At 42.9% G+C, this 21,570-nt stretch overlaps 1 protein-coding gene and 2 long non-coding RNA genes across 8 annotated transcripts in view; 2 read left to right on the top strand and 1 right to left on the bottom strand.

The window, feature by feature from the left end:
- Positions 1-21,570, top strand: part of LOC116274173 — an 89,123-nt gene that overhangs the window by 10,568 nt on the left and 56,985 nt on the right. For both annotated transcript variants that reach the window (XR_004182766.1, XR_004182765.1), the window contains exons 2-4: positions 7,149-7,206; positions 8,237-8,306; positions 17,100-17,178. This is a non-coding gene — a long non-coding RNA (uncharacterized LOC116274173). The remainder of the gene's footprint in view (positions 1-7,148; positions 7,207-8,236; positions 8,307-17,099; positions 17,179-21,570) is intronic.
- ARL9 (ADP ribosylation factor like GTPase 9) lies at positions 294-20,739 on the bottom strand. Of its 5 annotated transcripts, none has more exons than XR_647050.4 (5): positions 19,776-20,206; positions 14,398-14,560; positions 7,072-7,247; positions 515-766; positions 294-309 (listed from the first exon to the last, which is right to left on the bottom strand). XR_647050.4 is itself a non-coding variant. In XM_009207039.3 (5 exons), exons 3-5 carry the CDS (start codon positions 14,411-14,413, stop codon positions 587-589), a joined length of 372 nt encoding a protein of 123 aa, XP_009205303.1. In that variant the 5' UTR covers positions 14,414-14,560; positions 17,047-17,162; positions 19,236-19,694; the 3' UTR covers positions 479-586. The 5 variants fall into 5 exon arrangements, 4 of the variants coding, with proteins under 4 accessions (XP_009205303.1, XP_009205300.1, XP_009205299.2 ...); XM_009207039.3 differs by lacking the exons at positions 294-309; positions 19,776-20,206 and adding exons at positions 17,047-17,162; positions 19,236-19,694 and having other exon boundaries at positions 479-766; XM_009207036.4 differs by lacking the exons at positions 294-309; positions 19,776-20,206 and adding an exon at positions 20,237-20,739 and having other exon boundaries at positions 479-766.
- On the top strand, positions 19,449-20,481 carry LOC116274174. The gene is made up of 3 exons (XR_004182767.1): positions 19,449-19,552; positions 19,644-19,803; positions 20,399-20,481. It is a non-coding gene; the product is annotated as an uncharacterized LOC116274174 (long non-coding RNA).

The raw sequence follows: 21,570 nt of genomic DNA, 5'->3' as shown, positions 1-21,570 counted from the left end.
TTGTTATATTGTGTTTTAAAATGTGTATTATTAGCCCGGGCGCGGTGGCTCAAGCCTGTAATCCCAGCACTTTGGGAGGCCGAGACGGGCGGATCACGAGGTCAGGAGATCGAGACCATCCTGGCTAACATGGTGAAACCCCGTCTCTACTAAAAAATACAAAAAAAATACCTGGGCAAGGTGGTAGGAGCCTGTAGTCCCAGCTACTCGGGAGGCTGAGGCAGGAGAATGGCATCAACCCGGGAGGCGGAGCTTGCAGTGAGCTGAGATCTGGCCACTGCACTCCAGCCTGGGCAACACAGCGAGACTCTGTCTCAAAAAAAAAAAAAAAATTATATATGTATTATTTTCATTGTTGTGTTATTATTCTTTAGTGGGTTTACTTTTTGAATGTTTTTGATCCACAGTTCTTGAATCCGCAGATGTGGAACCCATGGATATGGAGGGCTGACTATATACATCCCATGCATTGAGAAAATAGGAAATGGCTTAATTTTTATTTGAAAGTGGAAACCTTTGGCTTCAAGCCTGCCATTCAACACTGATGACATTTCAGTCGTGAGCCGCACAGTGGGCTGAGTCCTGGTCACTGCACATCTGCAGCCAGCTGTGCAATCAAGTCTTTGGCATCTTGCATGGTGGATGGTATCTCTGAGCCATTCTTAGTCACGTGGGTTCCAAACAAGAACATCTTCCTGTCATTTCCCACTTCAGATAATGCCAAAGCTTCGTGGATATCTGTAATGTGATAGGCTGCTTCAAGATCCTTCATCCGGAGTGGAATAAGAATAAGACAAAGTTGGTTATTTTGCAATCCTTTCAGATAAACACATTTATTACTCTTATTTATTGTTCTCAGTGACCACCCCATTTTCATATAAAGGATATTGTGACTCCATTATTATGAGCCCAGAGGTTGTCTGAATACAAATGTTTTCATAAGAATTATGCCAGCATTTATGAGTTATCCAAAAAAAAAAGTATATTCTGGAATGAAGCTAAGCCAATATAATACCTTCGTTTTCTAAACAGTGCAGTCAATCTGTTTCTAATTTTGTTTGTTTGTTGTTTGTTTAAAGACAGGGTCTTGCTTTGTCGCCCAGGCTGGAGTACAGTGGCAGAATCTTGGTTCACTGCAACCTCCGCCTCCCATGTTCAAGCAATTCTCCTGCCTCACCCTCCTGAGTAGCTGGGACTACAGGTTTGTACCACCATTCCCCACTCATTTTTAAAAATATTTTGTAAAGAGGAGCATCTTGCTATGTTGCCCAGGCTGGTGTCGAACTCCTGGCCTCAAGCAATCCTTCCACCTAGGCCTCCCTAACTGCTGGGATTACAGGCATGAGCCACTGCACCCAGTCTAATTTTGTTTTTCCATTTTCCTTTTAATCTTCTAAGATTATTTCAACAGGAGCAATTCTTTTTATTTATATTTAATAACAGAAATTTGATTCATCTATTGTTTTAGGTCTATATCATACTTTACCAATTATAGTTCTTGCCACTGTGAGTTTTCTTTTTTTTTTCTTTTTTTTTTTTTTTTTTTTTTGGGACTAAGTTTCGCTCTTTCCCCCGGGCTGGGGTGCTGTGGCCGGTTCTCAGCTCCCTCAAGCTCGGCCTCCCCGGTTTACGCCATTCTTCTTCCTTCGGCTTCCGAGTAGGTTGGGCTTCCGGGGGCCGGCCCCTTGGCCGGCTAAGTTTTTTTGTATTTTTTAGTAGAGACGGGGTTTCCCGTGTTCGCCAGGATGGTCTTGATCTCCTGACCTCGTGATCCGCCCGTCTCGGCCTCCCAAAGTGCTGGGATTACAGGCTTGAGCCACCGCGCCCGGCCGTGAGTTTTCTTTTGTGCTCATTATTTCTATTGAACAAAAAAATCCTCGACCAATTTTGGGGAGTAGAGGAAGACAGAGAAGGGAATGGAGAGAGAACAGATTCAGACAAGGTGCAGTGGGAAAAGGAGGCTCAGAGGAGAGACAGGGAAAGAGATGGGGGAGTCTTGGAAGAGGGAAAGCCACAGCAAGAGGCAGAGAGGGGAAGACAGGAAGCCTGTGCTTAGGCCGCATGCCAGGGCCAAAACCTCCTTATGATGGAAATGGCAAGGTCAAAACATACATCTTTAACTCTCATACGCCAAGAATTATTTAAGCAAATGACCTGTGACATTCCCTTTCATAAATACACAGATTCAGCTATAGTTTTCCAGTATTTTGTGAAAGTTTTTTCACTTCTAAAATTGCGTTTGTAAATGGCTTTTTGTTATTTCATAGCATTCCGCCTAAGTTTTAGAAGATCATTTTTAAATCTTTGGAAATAACCTAATATTGTGCCTTTTTTTTTTTCCTGTATCAATATGAACCTATCTTTTTTTTTTTTTTTTTTTTTGAGACGGAGTCTCACCCTGTCACCCAGACTGTAGTGCAGTGGCACAATCTCGGCTCATTGCCTCACTGCAACCTCTGCCTCCTAGGTTCAAGCGATTCCCCTGCCTCAGCCTCCCAAGTAGCTGGGATTACAGGTGCATGCCACCACACCCAGCTAATTTTTCTATTTTTAGTAGAGACGGGTTTTCACCATGTTGGCCACGCTGGTCTCCAACTCCTGACCTCAGGTGTTCCACCTGCCTCGGCCTTCCAAAGTACTGGGATTATAGGCATGGGCCGCTGTGCATGTCCCGAACCTATCAAATTCTATCACTTGGAGCCTGTGGGGCTTTTCCTGATGTGCTGTCCACGGTACTTAGCTGGAGTTGATTACCTCTCCAGATATTGGTAGTTGCCTGTTTGAAACCTGAATTTGTTTAGAGCCTATGCTAACTTTTTGAACAGTGTTAATGGATCCATTAACATGTGAATGATGTCTCGGGTTAATAAATTCACTGGTGGAGTTGAAGAGGAAGAAATAGGAGAGGGAGGGAGGGAGGGTGATGGATGGGAGAAGGAGCTCTCTGTAATGATAAAGCACATCAGGAAAAATATCTGGTTTATTCCACACTTTCCTGTATGTGCCTTAATAGAGGTCATAACCCAAAGAGTAAAGATGGTAAGATGACTTTTTGAAAACCCTTATGTAATAACTTGAACCAGTGAGTCACCTAAAAGCTTGGACCAAATATTTTGGCCAAGGAATATAAACAAAGATGCATTAATCTTAAACTAGAATATTCAAATCTTTTATCATTAAGGCCCAATAAAAGCTATAAATGTGATAACAAATGGCTCTGTTTATTCAATTTGATGAAGATAATGGATACAAACCATAAGGCACAGTATTGATAAATTTGAATATTAAAAATGAAAATCACTCGGATGCAGTGGCTCACATCTGTAATCCCAACACTTTGGGAGGCTGAGGTGGGCAGACTGTTTGAGCCCAGGAGTTCAAGACCAGCCTGGGAAACGTGGTGAAATCCCATCTCCACAAAAAATGCCAAAAAAAAATTAACTGGGCATGGTGGTGCACACCTGTAATCCCAGCTACTAGGGAGGTTGAGGGAGGAGGATCACCTGAGCCTGGGGAGGTTGAGGCTGCATTGAGCTATGATCATGCCTGCACTCCAGCCTGGGCAACAAAGTGAGACCCTGTTTAAAAAAAAAAAAAGTCCGAGCGCAGTGACTCACGCCTGTAATTCCAGCACTTTGGGAGGCCGAGGCAGGTAGACTGCTTGAGCCTCGTAGTTTGAGACCAGCCTGGGCAACATGACGAAAACCTATCTCTACAAAAAATGCAAATTAGCCGGGTGTGGTAGCTCCTGTCTGTAGTCCCAGCTACTTGGGAGGCTGAGGTGGGAGAATCGCTTAAGCCTGGGAGGTAGAGTTTGCAGTGAGCTCCAGCTTGGGTGATGGAGTGAGACTCTGTCAAAAAAAAAAAAAAGAAAAGAAAAAAGGAAAAAAAAGAAAAGAAAAGAGGGGAGAGGAGGGGAGGGGAGGGAAGAAAATATTCTGTATAAAAGTAAGCAAAGTAAAATGATAAGCCACCAGGATGCTGGGAAAGATAATTGTAATGCACATAACTAACAAAGGATTATTTTTCCAAATGATATGAAAGACTCCTACAACTAAAATAAGAAAGATAAACACCCTAGTAGCAATTTGGGAAAACATATTCATAGGCAATTTACAGATGTGGAGACCAATAACTAATAAACTTCTGAAAAAATGTTCAAACTCACAAGTAGTTAAGGAAATGAACATTAGAATAATAAAAAACAAGTTCACCCATCAGACTGGCAAAAATGAAAAAGTCTGACAATACCAAGTATTGACAAGGATGTAGAGCTGCAAAAACTGTCATATTCTGCTGGTGGAAGAATAAATTGGCGCAACATCTTTGGAAAGTAACTTGGTGATATCTAATAAAACAGAATATGTACAAATCCAAAATCCCAGCAATTATTTTAGGCATATCCACCAGCAAAATGTTCATACACATCCTCAAACAGACACATACATGAAGGCTCACTGGCAGCACCATTAAGAACAATAAAAAATTGGAAATAATTCAAATTCCCAGCAGTAAGAAAACGATAACATTTTGGCATATTAATGCTATGGAATACTATAAAGCTCACTTACATGTACCATGATCTAAATCTTTGTAGTTTATGGTACTTAAGATGCTCCACTTAAAAACAAAACAATAAAAGTATCCCTCTCTCTTTTTTTAAATTTTCTTTTGAGACAGAGTCTGCTGGACTAGCTTCTGTACTGGACTTTAACATAGGCTCCTATTTGAGGTCATCATTTTTAATTACTTAGTTTACTTCCATATACATTCACCCATAGAAGTAGTAGGAGAAAAGTCAGGAATTGAGCTCTTCTATGATTGGCAAACCTAACAATTGAGAAAGGGACTTTAGCATTATAATATTATAGATGTTTAAATTGTTTTTCAATTTTTATTGTGTTAAATACATATCACAAAATTTTTCTCCTTAACCATTTTTAAGTGTACAGTTCAGTGGCATTAAGTATATTCACAATGTTATGCAACTATCACCGCCATCCATCTCCAAAACTTTTATCTGCAAAACTGAAACTCTGTATCCATTAAATGATAACTGCATATTCCTCCCTCCCCCAACTCATGGAAATCACCACTCCACTTTCTATTTTTATGAATCTGACAACTCTAGGTACCTGATATAAATGGAATCAGATAGTATTTACCCTTTTGTGACTGACTTATTCACTTAGCATAATGTTCTCAAGGTTCATCCATGTCGGGACATGTGTCTGAATTTCCTTCCCTTTTAAGGCTGAACAATATCCCATTGTGGCTGGGTGCGGTGGTTCACGCCTGTAATCCCAGCACTTTGGGAGGCCCAGGTGGGTGGATCACTTGAGGCCAAAAGTTCGAGATCAGCATGGCCAACATGGAGAAACTCTGTCTCTACTAAAAATACAAAAATTAGCCGGGCGTGGTGGCATGTGCCTGTAGTCCCAGCTACTCAGGAGGTTGAGGCAGAGAATCACTTGAATCCGGGAGGTGGAGGTTGTGGTGAGCCAAAATTGCGCCATTGCACTCCAGCCTGGGAGACAGAGCAAGACGCTGTCTCAAAAAAATAAATAAATAAATAAATAAAGAATCGGGAGTGGTGGTGCATGCCTGTAATCCTGGCTACTTGGGAGGCTGAGGCAAGCAACTCACTTGAACCCAGGAGGTAATGAGCTGAGATCACACCACTTACACTCTAGCCTGGGTGCTAGAGCAGAATGCTGTCTTAAAAAAAAAAAAAATATTGGCCGGGCGCGGTGGCTCAAGCCTGTAATCCCAGCACTTTGGGAGGCCGAGACGGGCGGATCACGAGGTCAGGAGATCGAGACCATCCTGGCTAACACGGTGAAACCCCGTCTCTACTAAAACATACAAAAAAACTAGCTGGGCGAGGTGGCGGTGCCTGTAGTCCCAGCTACTCGGGAGGCTGAGGCAGGAGAATGGCGTGAAGCCGGGAGGCGGAGCTTGCAGTGAGCTGCGATCCGGCCACTGCACTCCAGCCTGGGCGACAGAGCAAGACTCCGTTTCAAAAAAAAAAAAAAAAAAAAAAAAAAAAATCCCTTTGCATGTGTATACCGTATTTTATATATCCATTTATTTTGGGTAGCTTCCATTTTTGGCTGTTATGAGTAATGCTGCTATGAACATATCACAAAAAACATAAAATATATAAAACAAAACAATATAAAACATAAAGAAACATAAAACAGCCAAACATACAAATATCAGTTTGAGTCCCTGCTTTTAATTCTTTTCACTGTATGCCCAGAAGTGGAATTGCTGCATCATAAGGGAATTCTATTTTTGATTTTTTTTTGAGACGGAGTCTTACTCTGTCACCCAGGCTGGAGTGTAGTGGCGCTATCTTGGCTCACTGCAACCTCCGCCTCCCGGGTTCACGCCATTCTCCTGCCTCAGTCTCCCGAGTAGCTGGGACTACAGGCGCCCCCGCCACCACTCCTGGCTAATCTTTTGCATTTTTAGTAGAGACGGGGTTTCACCGTGTTAGCCAGGATGGTCAAAATCTCCTGACCTTGTGATCCCCCACCCTTGGCCTCCCAAAGTGCTGGGATTATGGGTGTGAGCCACCGCGCCTAGCCTCTATTTTTGATTCTTTTGAGGAACCATGTTACTGTTTTCCATAGCAGCTCTGCAATTTTACATTCTCACTGACAGTATACAAGGGTTCCAAATTCTCCACATATATTTAATATTTTTAATGCATGTGTAGAGTAAATTCGGCTCAGTCTGATTGATCTAAAGCAAAACGATTTCTTTATACATGGTAGCCACTCATATTTTGTTGAATCGAATTTAACAATTAACATGTATTTATTGAAGTAAGTTCAACACACATCTGTTGAATTCCTAGCATCCACAAGACAGTATACTAGGTATTACAAGGAACACAAAGATGAATAATAGTCTCCACCTTCAAGGTGTTTATAATCCAAGAGCTCTAATAAACATAAACTGAATTAAATATATAGCTTATTGTTGACTAGCTATTACACATATACATTTTTTGTATTAAATACAAAACTACTGAGTACAATTTATATTTGCACAGATTTTTACCTGTTTGTTTGCAAACACAACCAGAGGAAGTACTGGGTTTGCCGCAATTAGCTGATGAAGGTATTTCTTGGCTTCAGGTAATCGGCTGTGATCTGCTGAATCCACCACAAAGATAAGCAGCAATCCCTTGGACAGGTATGTTTCCGAGTAGGACCGAAAAGGTTCACTGCCACCAACTACAGAGAATAGTAGAGGAAGAAGACACACACACACAAAATTACAGAAGCACCCACCCTGGGAGCAGGGAGGGCACATCCAGATTTCTGAACACAGGACAGGTGTTTTGATAAAATATCACCGTGTTAGAGTGTACCCAGTCCTCAGAGGGACCAGAGGCATGTTAGTGGGGAACTGGTTGATGAGAAGAACCATCACAAGTGGTTCATTCATTACTGTATCACAAAGGATCAGCAGAGAGATGCGAAATACTACAGGGGATGTCTCCTGATCCCATTGTCCACAGCAGCCATGTCAGCCACTGCATCTTTATCAGTTATAGCTCAGAAAATGGGAGTAAGGCCAGGTACAGTTGCTCACACCTGTAATCTCAACATTTTGGGAGCCTGAGGCAGGAGGACTGCTTGAGCCCAGTAGTTCAAGACCAGCCTGGGCGACAGGGTGAGGCTCTGTCTCTACAAAAATAAAAACTAAAAAATGGGCCAGTGTGGTGGTGTATGCCTGTGGTGCTAACGACTAGGGAGGTTGAAGCAGGAGGATCACTTGAGCCCAGGAAGTGCAGTGGCGTGAACATGGCTACAGTGAGCTGTATTTGCGCCACCACACTCCAGAGCGAGACCCCACCTATCTTAAAAAAAAAAAAAAAAAGGAAAGAAAAAGAAAAAGAAAATGGGAGTATGCTACTAAAATAATTAAGACTGGAAAAGGATGGTAGGATAAAATACACATTAAAATAAATTTTAAATGAACTGAATTCATTGGCTAGTCTCACTTGCACAATTTTTTTCCTTTGTCAAAATCCTAGAAATAACTTCTCCTCTTAATATTGCACAGAGTTAACATGATCCTGTGGGTATTCAGGAATATTTGCTTCAGAAAAAAAAAATGCCTTTTGATTACTTCATCCTGCTGATTCTTCCCAGAATAAACTTTTTGGTTAATGATAATAACATATATACAATGGATTTTGTTTTCATTTTTGTCCTAGGAGGAGTATTGGCAAACCATGGCCCACAGTTCAAATCTGACCAACTGCCTATTTTTGTACAGCTCACTAGGTAAAAATAGCTTTTACATGTCTAAATACTGGAGGAAAAAAAAAAGGTAGAATAACATTTTCTAACACAGGACTATTATATCAAATTTAGATTTTGGTGCCCAGAAATAAAGTTTTATAGTAACATTGAACATATAGAACATATTGTCTATGACTGCTTTCTCAAGACAGAGTTGAGTGACTGCAATAGAGAGCAGGTGGCCTGCAAAGCATAAATTAGTTCCTATGTAGTCCTTGACAGAAAAACTTTTTGGACCTCTGTTTCAAGAACTTAACAAAAGTATTTTAAATGCTAACAAGAAAGGATCTTTGCCTTCCCTTTGGCTTCCTTTGTACAGAGGTAGGCTACTCATTCTTTGAAGTATTTTGTGTTTTTAATTTGTTAAAATAGTGCTGTGTGACCTTCTAAGTAACTCATATGGTTTTAACACACTAAGTTAAAACATCAGTGGACGTTTGGGTTGTTCCTCATTTCTTGCTGCAATAAACAATGCTGCTATAAACATTTTTGTATTTGTCTCCTGAGGTCCGTACAAGCAAGAGTTTCTCCAGTTATCTAAGCATGGAACTAATGCCAAATATGCCAAATTATTTTCCAAAGAAGTTGGTACCAATACACACACTGCCAACAGCTAATAGCCAATAAGTTTCCTCTATATCCACATCCTCTTTTTATTTTTATTTTATTTTTCCTTGAGACAAGGTTGTGCTCTGTCATCCAGGCTGGAGGGCAGTGGTGCAATCTCCACTCACTGCAACCTCCACCTTCTGGGCTCAAGCGATCCTCCTTTCTCAGTCTCACCAGTAGCTGGGACTACAAGCACGAGCCACTGAGCCTGGCTAATTTTGTATTTTCTGTAGAGCTGGGGTTTCGCCATGTTGCCCAGGCTGGTCTTGAACCCTTGAACTCCAGTGATCCACCCACCTTGGCTTCCCAAAGTGTTGGAATTACAGGCGTGAGCCACTGCACCCGGCCACATCCTCTTCAAAACTTGATATTATCAGATTTCTTTTTTTTTTTTTTTTGCCTAATTTGAATTCTACTTACTGATCAAGTTGAGTATTTTTCATATGTTCACTTCTAATTTGTTTTATGTGAAATGTTATTCATGTCTTTTGCCAATGTTTTTATGTTGTTTTTATTTGTAGGAGTTCTTTATATATTCTGGATACTAGGCATTTGCTTGGATGTGTTGCATGTATCTTCTCCTGTTTTGTGGCATCTTTTTAATGAACAGATGTTTTCCATTTTAATGTAGTTACATTTATCCATCTTTCTTATGGTTATTATTTTTTGTATCCTGTTTAAAAAATCTTTCTCTATCCTGAAGTCATAAGGATAGTCTATATTTTCTCCACAAAGCTTTTTACATTTGGCTTTTATCCATCGGAAATTGATGTATACATTTGTATGCATAGGAGACAGGAAACTAATTTCATTTTTATTCCATGTTGTCCCTGCACCATTTATTGAATAGTTTCCCCAGTGGACTCTCTAGTCTGTTCCTTTGGTCATTCTGTTCATTCTTGTGCCAACACCACACATTTTAATTTCATAGCTTTATAATAAGATTTGATACTTGACAGGACAAGTCCATCTTTCTTACTAATTTCTTCGAGTGTCTTGACTTTCTTTACTCCTTTGCTCACCCATGTCAATTTTAGCCTCAGCTTGTCAAACTCTTTTTAAAAAATCTTGTTGAGCTATTGATTGGAATTGAATTGTATCTAAACGTCAATTTGGGGAGAATTAATATTTTTTTGATATAATGTCTACCTATTCATGAAAACTGTATTATGTCTCTATCTATTTAGGTCTTTCAGTGTTATTCAATGACATCTACAGATTTTCTCTGTATAGATAGACACATTTTTTTGGTTGGTTTATTCCTATCTTTTGTTGCTATTGAAAATGGCTGCATGCTGCTGGGTAATAGAAATACAATTAATTTTATATTGTTATATACAGTTGTCTTGCCAAGCTCTTATCATTTCTAATAATTTGAAGGGTGTTTTAGGCTTTCTTTGAAGACAATCATATAACTTGTAAATAAGTATTGTTTTATTTCTTCCTTTCTAATTCTTATGCCTTTTATTTCTTTTTCTCAAACTGACTAGAACCTCTTGTATAATGTTGAATGAAATTTTTTTTTTTTTTTTTTTTTTGAGATGGAGTTTTGCTCTTGTCATCCAGGCTGGATGGAAAGCAGTGGCACGATCTTGGCTCACTGCAACCTCCACCTCCCGGGTTGAAGCAATTCTCCTGCTTCAGCTACTCCTGAGTGTCTGGGATTACAGGCACCTGCCACCATGCCCGGCTAATTTTTGTCTTTGTAATAGAGACAGGGTTTCACCATGTTAGGCCAAGCTGGTCTTGAACTCCTGACTTTAAGTGAGTGATCCGCCCCCCTTGGCCTCCCAAAGTGCTGGAGTTACAGGCATAAGTCACCACACCTGGCTATTTTTCAAATGTTAAACCAACCTTTCATTCTTGGAGAAACTCATCTGGTGATATACTATCTCTCTAATATATTAACTGAATTTAGTTTACTACAATTTTGTTCAGATTTCTGCATTTCCATTTCTCATACTCTTTGCTGGTTTGGATATACAGTGACCTCATACCGTGAGTTGGAGAGCATTTCTTTTTTTCCCCTATTCTCTGAAAGAATTTATGTAAGATTAAGATTGATAAGAGCCCACCTATAAACCAACTGATCGGGTGTTTTTCATTATAGGATGATTTTTTGCTATTGATTTCTTTAGAAGCTTTAAATTATTCAATATTCCTATTTCTTCTTGAGTCCATTTTCCTAAGACACATATTTGGAGGATTTTTTCCACTTATCCAGGACTTTATATCTATTGGTACAAATTTGTTAACACAGGTATTATACTCTTGTCATCTTAATGAATGATATGCTCTTTTTCCTTCATGACATTACTTATTTGTGGCTTCCAGATTTTCCTTAATGAATTTCACCAGAAATTTGTCTATTTTGTTTATCTATTCAAGGAACTAACTTTTGACTTTGCTGATCTTTGCTACTGTGTCTTTATCAATTTCATTCACTTCGTGTCTTTATCATCTCTCCCTCAACCTCTTTGGTTTTATTCTGTTGTTACCTAATTTACATTGCATATTTAACCTATACGTTTTCAGCTATTTTCCTTTCAGCTATAAGCATTTAAGATTATAAATGCTTTAAATGCTAGTTTTGATCAGTAGATTTTGTTATCTTCTTTTTTGAGACATGGTTTCACTCTGTTGCCCAGGCTGGAATACAGAGGCATGATCACGGCTCACTGCAACTTCTGCCTTCTGGGCACAAACGATCCTCCTGCCTCAGCCTCCAGAGTAGCTGGGACTATAGGCATGCACCACCATGCTCAGCTCATTTTTTGTATTTTTTGTAGAGGTAGGATTTTGCCATGTTGCCCAGGTTGTTCTCAAACTCCTGGACTCAAGCAATCCACCTGCCCTGGCCTCTCAAAGTGCTGGGATTACAGTTGTGAGCCACTATGCCTAGCCTGAACTCATATTTGATTAATCTTAATTTATGAGAATACTGGGGGTCTTTGCTCCAGAATTAGAAACTGGGGGAGCTACTGACTGGGAGCATGTTAGCACTCTTCCAGGGGCCCTCATGTCATGCAGGCATCTTAGTGCTTTCCTATTTTGTCTCAGGCCCACTGCAGATTAAATACTGGTATGTGCCTCTAGATAACACCACTTTTTCATTTGCTTATCTACTGTGGCTGTCACTCCAGTTTCAACTCATGAGTTGTTTTATTTTTCTTTCTTTGGAAGGAGGGAAAGGGCAGGAAGAGTAAAGCAGGTAGCCTTGCAAATTTGTCTTACTTGTTGCAAGTTCATCAATGCTTTAAAAAATAAATTTTTACCAGGATTTGTGGTTTTGTCACAGAAAGGCCCTTCAAAAACTATAATAGGAACTGAAATCTCTCCATTTATTTTTGCCATGACTTTTTAGTGCATAAACTAAAAGAATTTTTTTTAAAGATTAAGATGATCTGTAGAATGTTGATGAAGAGATATAGGCAAAATTATATGTGAATATATCATTTCTACAAATAGGCTTATACAATAAAACTTCACCTCCCACCAATCCCCAACATACTCCAAGTGTTACACGATAGCATAGCAGCCCATACAGGTTTATATCACTGAATACCACTGGATGCTGCATCCTAAAAAAAGCCTCCTTAGAAGCTATGCCTGTGGCATTATGAAAACTTACCTAAATTGATGGCTTAATATAGCCACTGTGAAGATACACATTTTAAAACTTAAAGGTTGCAAGTATAAACTGCTATTCCTCTTCAGGATATTGATGATTATGATAAAAATTGGGAACACAGTTAGCACTTAATGCATTTTTGTTGAATATGTACTATTTGCCAGACATTGGGTATATACTGTTGAACAAAACAAGTATAGCAAAAGTTACCATCTAGTTGGGTGGACAGATCAAAAACAAATAAAAATAAATAGTGAATGTTATTAAAAACCTATGGAGGAAGCAAACAGCATTGGGGAACATACTTAGAAAGAATGATTTTATGGGCTGGGTGCAGTGGTTCACGCCTGTAATCCGAGCACTTTGGGAGGCCAAGGTGGGTGGATAACCTGAGGTCAGGAATTCGAGACCAGCCTGGCCAACATGGTGAAACCCCGTCTCTACTAAAAATACAAAATAATTAGCCGGGCATGATGGTGTGTGCCTGTAATCCCAGCTACTCACGAGACTGAGGCGACAGAATTGCTTGAACCCAGGAGGCACAGGTTGCAGTGAGCTCAGATTGCACCACTGCACTCCAGCCTGGGTGACAGAGCAGGACTCTGTCTCAAAAAAAAAAAAAAAAAAAAAAAAAAAAAAAAAAAAAAAAAAGAATGATTGATTTTATGGGGCCATGTAAGCTAATACCTGAAGGTTGAGGAGCAAGCCATAACGGGAAGAGCAGGGGTAGTAGTATGTCTGACAAAAGGCACACCCAAGAAAGCTCTTGTAAAAGGAGAGAAAGAAAGGAGTACAATAAGCCTGAGGTGAGGTAAGGTTAGGAAGGAGGCAGTTTATGAAGAGCCTCATGGGCCATAATAAAGACTTTTGATTTTATTACAAGGATGAGATCTCCACTGAAGAGTTTTAAGTTAGCAAATGATAAGTATGTGTTAAAATACTGCTCTTCATAAACAGATAAAAGCCAAAGTAAAAAGGTGACTATAATAATCTAAGTAATAGATGATTCAGGTTCCGACTTGCATAGAGGCAGTAGAAAGGATGTAACCAATGCATTTGAGAGATGCGTTGGAGCTGGCAAAATTCATAGTGTTTTACTTGTGGACTGGAGGTGGGGATGCAAAAGGAGGAGTCAAGGGTGACTCTCAGGTTTCTGGCTAGAGCAACCTGATGGGTATGGAGCCATTTACTGACCAGAAGATTACAGGGAAAGGAACAGATATGGGAAAAATCAAGCATTTTGTTTTTCCCTTGTTAGGTTTGAGGACTTGGATATGTTTGGGCTAGATAGATAAATTTGGGAGCCATTAGCATATAGATGGTATTTAATGCCATGAGGATGGATGAATGTGTAAAGAGAAGACAAGAGGACTTGACCCAACTTCAGGAGAGAGTAATATTTAGAGGTGGTGACTCCAGAATTACTATCCAGTAGGGGCCTGTGGACTACCATCTATTTAGAAGAAGAGGTTTGGAGCTTGTCTATAATTTTATTTGCAGAGAAGCAAGCACACTGTACTTAAACTTAGATTGTATGCTCATTTGCAGCAGTGTGGGAAGAAGGCTGATTACAGGAGATTATAGGAGGGAGTGCTAAAGCCTTCCTCTAAACTCCCCCTTTATCACCACTACTGTAAAAAGGAGAACATCAAAAAAGCAAAAAGTGATTCCCCCCACACTGTACCTGGGTATTAAAGTACACATCCATTCTAAAAGTCTAGGAAAATTTGATTCAGTGTTAGTTTTCACAAAGACTCAATGTTGCTAACATCATGTCTGGCTTAAGAGAGAATAAAATGTGGCTATCTTGTAACTAAGGAACAGAGAGCTTACTCTCCAGGAACTCCATTTGGCCATCTTCAGTGTTGATGCAAACTGCATTGAAACCTTGGGTGGGTGCCACACTATGCTGGACTCTGTTTGAAGCTAGAGAGTGGAGGACACTGGTTTTTCCTGCTCCATCCAGGCCCAGCACTAGGATTTGCTTGTTTTTCTCCTGTGAAACAAAAGATAAATCAATAAGCCCATGCTATCAGGGGCTCATTTTTCTGGGTCTTGGCAGTGGGCCTGCCTGTGGTAGAATCCAATAATATTCTTGGAATTGTAACCAGAATAAAACTTCACGGGCCAGGTGGCTCACACCTGTAATCCCAGCACTTTGGGAGGCTGAGGCAGGAGGATCTCTTGAGGTCAGAAGTTCCAGACCAGCCTGGCCAACATAGTGAAACCCCATCTCTACTAAAAACACAAAAAATTAGCCAGGTGTGGTAGCGTGCACCTGTAAGTCCAGCTACTTGGTAGGCTGAGGCACAAGAATCACTTGAACCCAGGAGGCAGAGGTTGCAGTGAGCTGAGACTGCACACTGAACTCCAGCCTGAGGAACAGAGCGAGACCCTGTCTCCAAAAAAAAAAAGGATAAAACTTCACGAATATTTTATAGGTCTAGAACAAACTATACCAACCAGTGAACATTTTCTAATTAGCATTTTCATTATGTGATACTAATTTCACATCCCTCCTCCATCCCCTAACTCCTGATCAGTCTATCAAATAAACACTACCAACATTTATGAGTAGTGCTATAGATTACAGGACCAATTTTCAGACTTCATTTTGCTTCTTGAATTCGTGTCTATGAATTGGAGACTGCACCTGAGTTCATTTTGTTTGGGGTCTTGGGACCTCCGTGGTGCACGTATTGACTGTGCCACTCAGTGCATAAGCATCTAAGGTCTCAATTATTAATTTCGCCTGTCTTCACAATTGAATAACTAGATTGTAAGATCTCAGAACAAGGTTTCCCTCTTATACATTTTTTTTTTGAGATGGAGTCTTGCTCTGTCACCCAGGGTGGAGTGCAGTGGCATGATCTGGGCTGACTGCAATCTCCGCCTCCTGGGTTCAAGCGATTCTCCTGCCTCAGCCTCTCGAGTAGCTGAGATTACAGGAGCACGCCACCAGGTCCCACAATTTGTATTTTTACTACAAACGGGGTTTCACCATGTTGGTCAGGCTGGTCTCGAACTCCTGACCTCGTGATCTGCCCACCTTGGCCTCCCAAAGTGCTGGCATTACAGGCATGAGCCACCACACCAGGCCTCCCTCTTATACTTTTTAATATAAGTATCACAATTAAATGAAAAGGTTATAGAAATTATTAAGCCAGTTTCAATCACAAATTAATATTTGTTTTAAAAACAGACGAACTTGGGAGGCCAAGGCAGGCAGATCACCTGAGGTCGCAAGTTCGAAACGAGCCCGGCCAATACGGTGGAACCCTGTCTCTACTTAAAATACAAAAAATTAGCCGGGCATGGTGGTGGGTGCCTGTAGTCCCAGCTACTCCAGAGGCTGAAGAAGGAGCATGGTGTGAACCTGGGAGGCGGAGCTTGCAGTAAGCTGAGATCGCACCACTGCACTCCAGTCTGGGCAAGAGAGCAAGACTCCGTCTAAAAAAAAAAAATTAGCCAAGTGCAATGGTGGGCACCTGTAATCCCAGCTACTCGGGAGGCTGAGGCAGGAGAATCACTTGAACCTCAGAGGCGGAGGTTGCAGTGAGCCGAGATGGCGCCATTGCACTCCAGCCTGGGCAACACAGCAAGACAACATCTCAAACAAACAAACAAAAAAACAAACTGATGAACTTGAAGTAAACTTAGACAGAAGCATTCTAGTCTGGGCGTCGTGGCTCTCATCCAGCATTTTAGGAAGCTAATGCAGGTGGATCACTTGAGGCCAGGACTTTGGAACCAGCCTGGCCATCACGGCATAACCCTGTCTCTACCAAAAATACAAAAATCAGACGGGCATGGTGGCACATGCCTGTAATCCCAGCTACTCGGGAGGCTGAGGCATGAGAATTGCTTGAACCTGGGAGGTGGAGATTGCAGGAGCTGAGATGACACCACTGCACTCCAGCCTGGGTGACAGAGACTCCATTCCCCCCGACCCCCCAAAAAAAAAGAAAAGAAAAAAAAAGAAAGAAGCATTCTATCAATGTATTAGCCTTAGAATTTTTATGGCAAATGACTGAGGGACAGAAGAGCAGGCTGGTGTGAAGATCGTTCAGAGTGCTCCGAAATGTGGTTTCCAGGGTGTAAACTTTAACATAAAGAGTTGTACAGAGAGCATGATCTATGAAGGCCATACAGTGAATAACAGAATTTGAAAAAAAGTAGGCCGGTGCGGTGGCTCACACCTGTAATCCCAGCACTTTGGGAGGCCGAGGAGGGTGGATTACCTGAGGTCAGGAGTTTGAGATCAGCCTGACCAACATGGTGAAATCCCATCTCTAGTAAAAATACAAAATTAGCCGGGCATGGTGGCGCATACTAGTAATCCCAGCTATTGAGGAGGCTAAGGCAGGAGAATCACTTGAACCTGGGAGGTGGCGGTGGCAGTGAGCCGAGATCGTGCCATTGCACTCCAGCCTGGGCAACATGAGTGAAACTCCGTCTCAAAAAAAAAAAAAATGTACTTACTTGTTCTTAGAGCAAATCTTTGATGGTTCTTAAAGTAAATTGTATTTTCATAGGTGTCTTCCATCCCTGGCTCTTCTCCATTCCCTTCAGTTGCATCTAAATGTTATGATGTCATTCTGAGAGTGTGTCAAGGTAAGGAAGAAGGGCAAGGGAGACTTCATTGGATGGCTTACAATTGCATGTTTTTAAGCAATACCAGCACCAAGAAATGGCAGCCAAGAGTGGATTATGTCCTGTCAGTCTTCACCAGAGGCCCCATTCAGCCTACCCCGACACACTTCATTCATTCTAAGATACACATTCCGCCCCCCACATTCCACATTTTAACATCTCTGAAATTAGGATGTCTTTGACAATTGAGAGTATATATTTTGATTGGCAGAATTTTTTTATTTATTTATTTTTGAGACAGAATCTCGCTCTGTGGCCTAGGGTGGAGTGCAGTGGCACGATCTTGGCTCACTACAACCTCCGCCTCCCAGGTTCATGTGATTTTCCTGCCTCAGCCTCCCGAGTAGCTGTGATTACAGGCACATGCCACCATGCCCAGCTAATTTTTTTGTATTTTTAGTAGAGATGGGGTTTTGCCATGTTGGCCAGTCTGTTCTGGAACTCCTGACCTCAGGTGATCTGCCCGCCTTAGCCTCCCAAAGTGCCGGGATTACAGGCGTGAGCCACCGTGCCGGCTTTTTTTTTCTTTCTTAGTGGTACCTAGACTAACGACATCTTAGGTCCTATAAAATAGTGTGAATAAAAAGCAGTTCCCAGGCCAGGCACAGTGGCTCTTGCCTGTAATCCCAGCACTTTGGGAGGCTGTTGGGATCAAGCTCCCCAAAATCTGGCCATAAACAAAATCTCTGCAGCAATGTAAAATGTCCATAATGGCCATAACGCCCAAACTGGAAGGTTGTGGGTTTACAGGAATGAGGGCAAGAAACAGTTTCCGCCCAGGGCGGAAAACTGCTTAAAGGCATTCTTAAGCCACAAACAAAAGCCTGAGTGATCTGTGTCTTAAGTGCATGTTCCAGCTGCAATTAATTCGGCCCATCCCTTTGTTTCCCTTAAGAGATACTTCTGGTTAATTTAGTATCTATAGAGACAATGCTAATGACTGGTTTGCTGTTAATAAATATGTGGGTAAATCTTTATTCGGAGATTTCAGCTCTGAAGGCTGTGAGACCCCTGATTTCCTACTTCGCACCTCTATTTCTGTGTGCGTCTTTAATTCCTCTAGGGACACTGGGTAGGGTCTCCCCAACCGAGCTGGTCTCGGCAGGAGGCCAAGGTGGGTGGATCGCTTGAGTTCAGGAGTTGAAGACCAGCCTGGGCAACATGGCGAAACCCCATCTCTACCAAAAATACAAAAATTAGCTAGGCACGGTGGTGTGCACCTGTATTCCCAGCTACTTGGTAGGCTGCGGTGGGAGGATGACTTGAGCCTGGGAGTTGGAGGTTGCAGTGAGCCGAGATCACGCCACAGTACTCAAGCCTGGGCGACAAAGCCAGACTGTCTCAAAACAAAAACAAAAACACCAGTTCCCTTTCCAACCACATGGCTGTCCCTACGCCCATCCTACCTAGAAATTCTGCATTCAGGCTTCCTCACATTTATCTTCTTGAGACTAAGGAAAGCTGAATTTGTAAAACAGAGTTCAGACACAAAATGTGATGCTGAACACCATTTTTTTTTTTGTCAGAAGTTATTCCTTTAGCCAAATATGGGTCTATGTAGTATGTGTTTTACCAGAGATCAAATATCTGTTAATCCGTGGTGGCTCACGCCTGTAATCCCAGCACTTTGGGAGGCCAAGGCAGGCGGATTGCTGGAGCCCAGGAGTTTGAGATCAGCCTGGGCTACATGGCGAAACTCCATCTCTACACAAAAATACAAAAATTAGCTGGACATGGTGGCGTGCGCCTGTAGTGCCAGTCACTGAGGTTGGGAGATGGGGGCGGTGCCAGGCTGAGGTGGGAGGATCCCTCCAGCCTGAGCGGCAGAGTGAGACCCAGTCACAAAAAAGAAAAAAGGAAAAAAAAAAAAAAAAACAACAAAACAAAAAACCAACAACTGTGTTAATCATTCAAATTGTTTAGAACCAGATCGTAGCTCTAAGCCAAGGAGCCAGTTCAGGAACTCTAGGAGCACAGAGACCATCCAGCTGACCCAAACAATGCCAAGTTTTTAAGACCTGTCAGTTAAAACTTTTCCGCCATGCATTCAGGGTACTGGTGGTCTGAAAACAATGAAGGCATCAACTGCAGCGTCCCCAACACCTCCTGCATTCTGGAACCCTGCCCCTTCTGACAAAGAACGCATTCACTGCAAAGAGGGCCTGCGTGCGGGGAGGGTTCGGGACTGGTTTCTAAATGTGGTCAGGTGGTCTGTGCGCTAGTGTTGCGCGCTGGACAGATCCAAGGGCAGTAGAGGGGCCGTTCGCCATGTCCCCATTAAGACCGAGATCACTTGTCCCTCAACACTAGACCCGACGAAGGTTAAGACACAGGGGTAACGATACGGGCGAAGGTGGGCAGGGGGTCCGGGAGAAAGGGGCTGGCGATGGGTCGTTCAAAGTTTGGCACATCGCTTTCATCCATAGGTAAATAGCCCTCAGTTGAGATCCATTCCCTCCCGCGCGGGTCGGGGGCCTCCAACGTAACAGAGACAGCGCCGGGGTCTGAAAGCCGACAATGGCCTTGGGGCAAGGGGTCCTGGACACTGGATCTCTTACCAGCGGCTCGAGCGGGGTCCTTGTCAAGGTGCTGTCCTTGTTCTCCCCTTCCTCTTCCTGTCCCTTAAATTGTTCCTTCTCTTTCTTTGTCTCCTTCCCTTGCTTTGTCCTTTTTTCCTCTTTCTCTTTTCTCTTTCTCCTCTCCTGCTTCTCTTGCTTCTCCTTTTCTTTTTCTTTAATTTTCTGCTCCACCTCCTTTCTTTTCACTTTCTCTTCCTTTCCCTTTTCTCTGATTTTCTCCTCCGTCTCCTTTTCCTTCTCTTTCTTCTTCACTTTCCCCCTCTCCATCCCCAGCGCCGCGGTTTCCTTCCCTCCCGCCGCGTGCCCGCTTGCTGAGCGGTGGCTCTGGGCCCCAGGTGTGGCTCCCAAGGTGCACGCCCGACGGAGACGTAGGCCCCGCGGCGTAGGCAACCCGCGGGAGCCGCCAACCCCGGCAGCGCCCACCGCCAACAGCCGCTCACCTGGCGCATGCAGGGCTTCTTGCAGCGGATTCGCTGAACTCGCAGGGGCACGCAAAGAGGGAAGGGCGGAGGCGTACGGGATGGGTTGAGCCCAGCCAAGCGAAACCAAGAGGTCCCAACCAGGACACGGACAGCTCGGCGGGGTATATATCATTGCTGCAGAAAAAGCGTCACTTGCGCGATTCCCTCGGGCCGGACAGGGTGGCTGAGGAGAGCCTTCCACGCGGGCCGCAACCTAAGCAACCTTAGCGTCTGACGTCTCCGGCTTCAATCCCGAGCCCGGCCAGCCTACGCGAAGAACCCCTGGGGCGCCAGAGTCCAAAGGTTCCGGGGAGGATTCTCAGCCTTCCGCCAGCTGTCAACCACGAGCCTGTACTGCTCATGTCGTGTATTTCTCCGCCCTCTCCCGAGTAAACTCCACTAGGAGTGTCTCCAGACTACTACCCAGGATTATTAAAGACAGATAGAAGAACGTGAATGGGTTCCATTGTTTTAAGTTCTTTTTTTTTTTTTTTTTTTTTTGACAGTCTCTGTCACTAAGGCTGGAGCGTAGTAGTGCGATCTCAGCTCGCTGCAACCTCCCGCCTCCCGGATTTAAGCGATTCTCCTGCTTCAGCCTCCCAAATAACTGGGATTACAGGCGTGAGCCACTACGCCCGGCTAATTTTTGTATTTTTAGTAGAGACGGGGTTTCACCACGTTGGCCAGACTGGTTTCGAACTCCTGACCTCAAGTGATCCACCCGCCTCCGCCTCCCAAAGTGCTGGGATTACAGGCATGAGTCTGCGTGCCCCGCTTGTATTTCGCTTTTTAAAAAATTATTCAGAGATAGCCTGCCAGAATCACAGCTGCTAGTAATGCTCAGTATTAAAACCAAAACCTAATGGTCTAGTCACTCCTAATTATCTAATAAATGGTAAATAAGGCACACGAGGTGGTTTTCAAAGGAGGTATTGTTTCTCAAACTGACTAAGAAATATCTGGAGGGTTCCTTTTATCTTGCTAAACTGAACTCTTCAGTATATTTCAGTTTAGCACAATTATTTATTTTTTGAGACAGTCTCACTCTGTCCGCCAGGCTGGAGTGCAGTGGCACGATCTCGGCTCACTGCAACTTCCACCTCCCAGGTTCAAGCAATTCTCCTGCCTCAGCCTCCCGAGGAGGTAGGATTACAGGCGTGTGCCATCACGCCCAGCTAATTTTTGTATTTAGTAGAGATGGGGTTTCACCATGTTGGCCAGGCTGGTCTCGAACTCCTGACTTCGGGTAATCTGCCCACCTCGGCCTCCCAAAGTGCTGGGATTACAGGCGTGAGCCACCGCACCTGTCCAGC

This window comes from Papio anubis, chromosome 3 (assembly GCF_008728515.1).
Source record: "Papio anubis isolate 15944 chromosome 3, Panubis1.0, whole genome shotgun sequence".
In the NCBI taxonomy this organism is placed as follows: domain Eukaryota; kingdom Metazoa; phylum Chordata; class Mammalia; order Primates; family Cercopithecidae; genus Papio; species Papio anubis.
Note: the sequence above shows the minus strand (reverse complement) of the source record. Positions and strands in the feature narration are given on the sequence as shown.

Excerpts from the sequence above, each read along its gene's own strand:
- ARL9 (XM_009207035.4), bottom strand. The coding sequence starts at position 20,063 with ATGGAGAGGGGGAAAGTGAAGAAGAAAGAGAAGGAAAAGGAGACGGAG. Across the intron at positions 14,561-19,775 it reads GGACCCCGCTCGAGCCGCTG|GAGAAAAACAAGCAAATCCT; the intron begins GTAAGAGATCCA and ends TTTGTTTCACAG. Across the intron at positions 7,248-14,397 it reads CCAAATGGAGTTCCTGGAGA|TTGGTGGCAGTGAACCTTTT; the intron begins GTAAGCTCTCTG and ends TATTCTCTGTAG.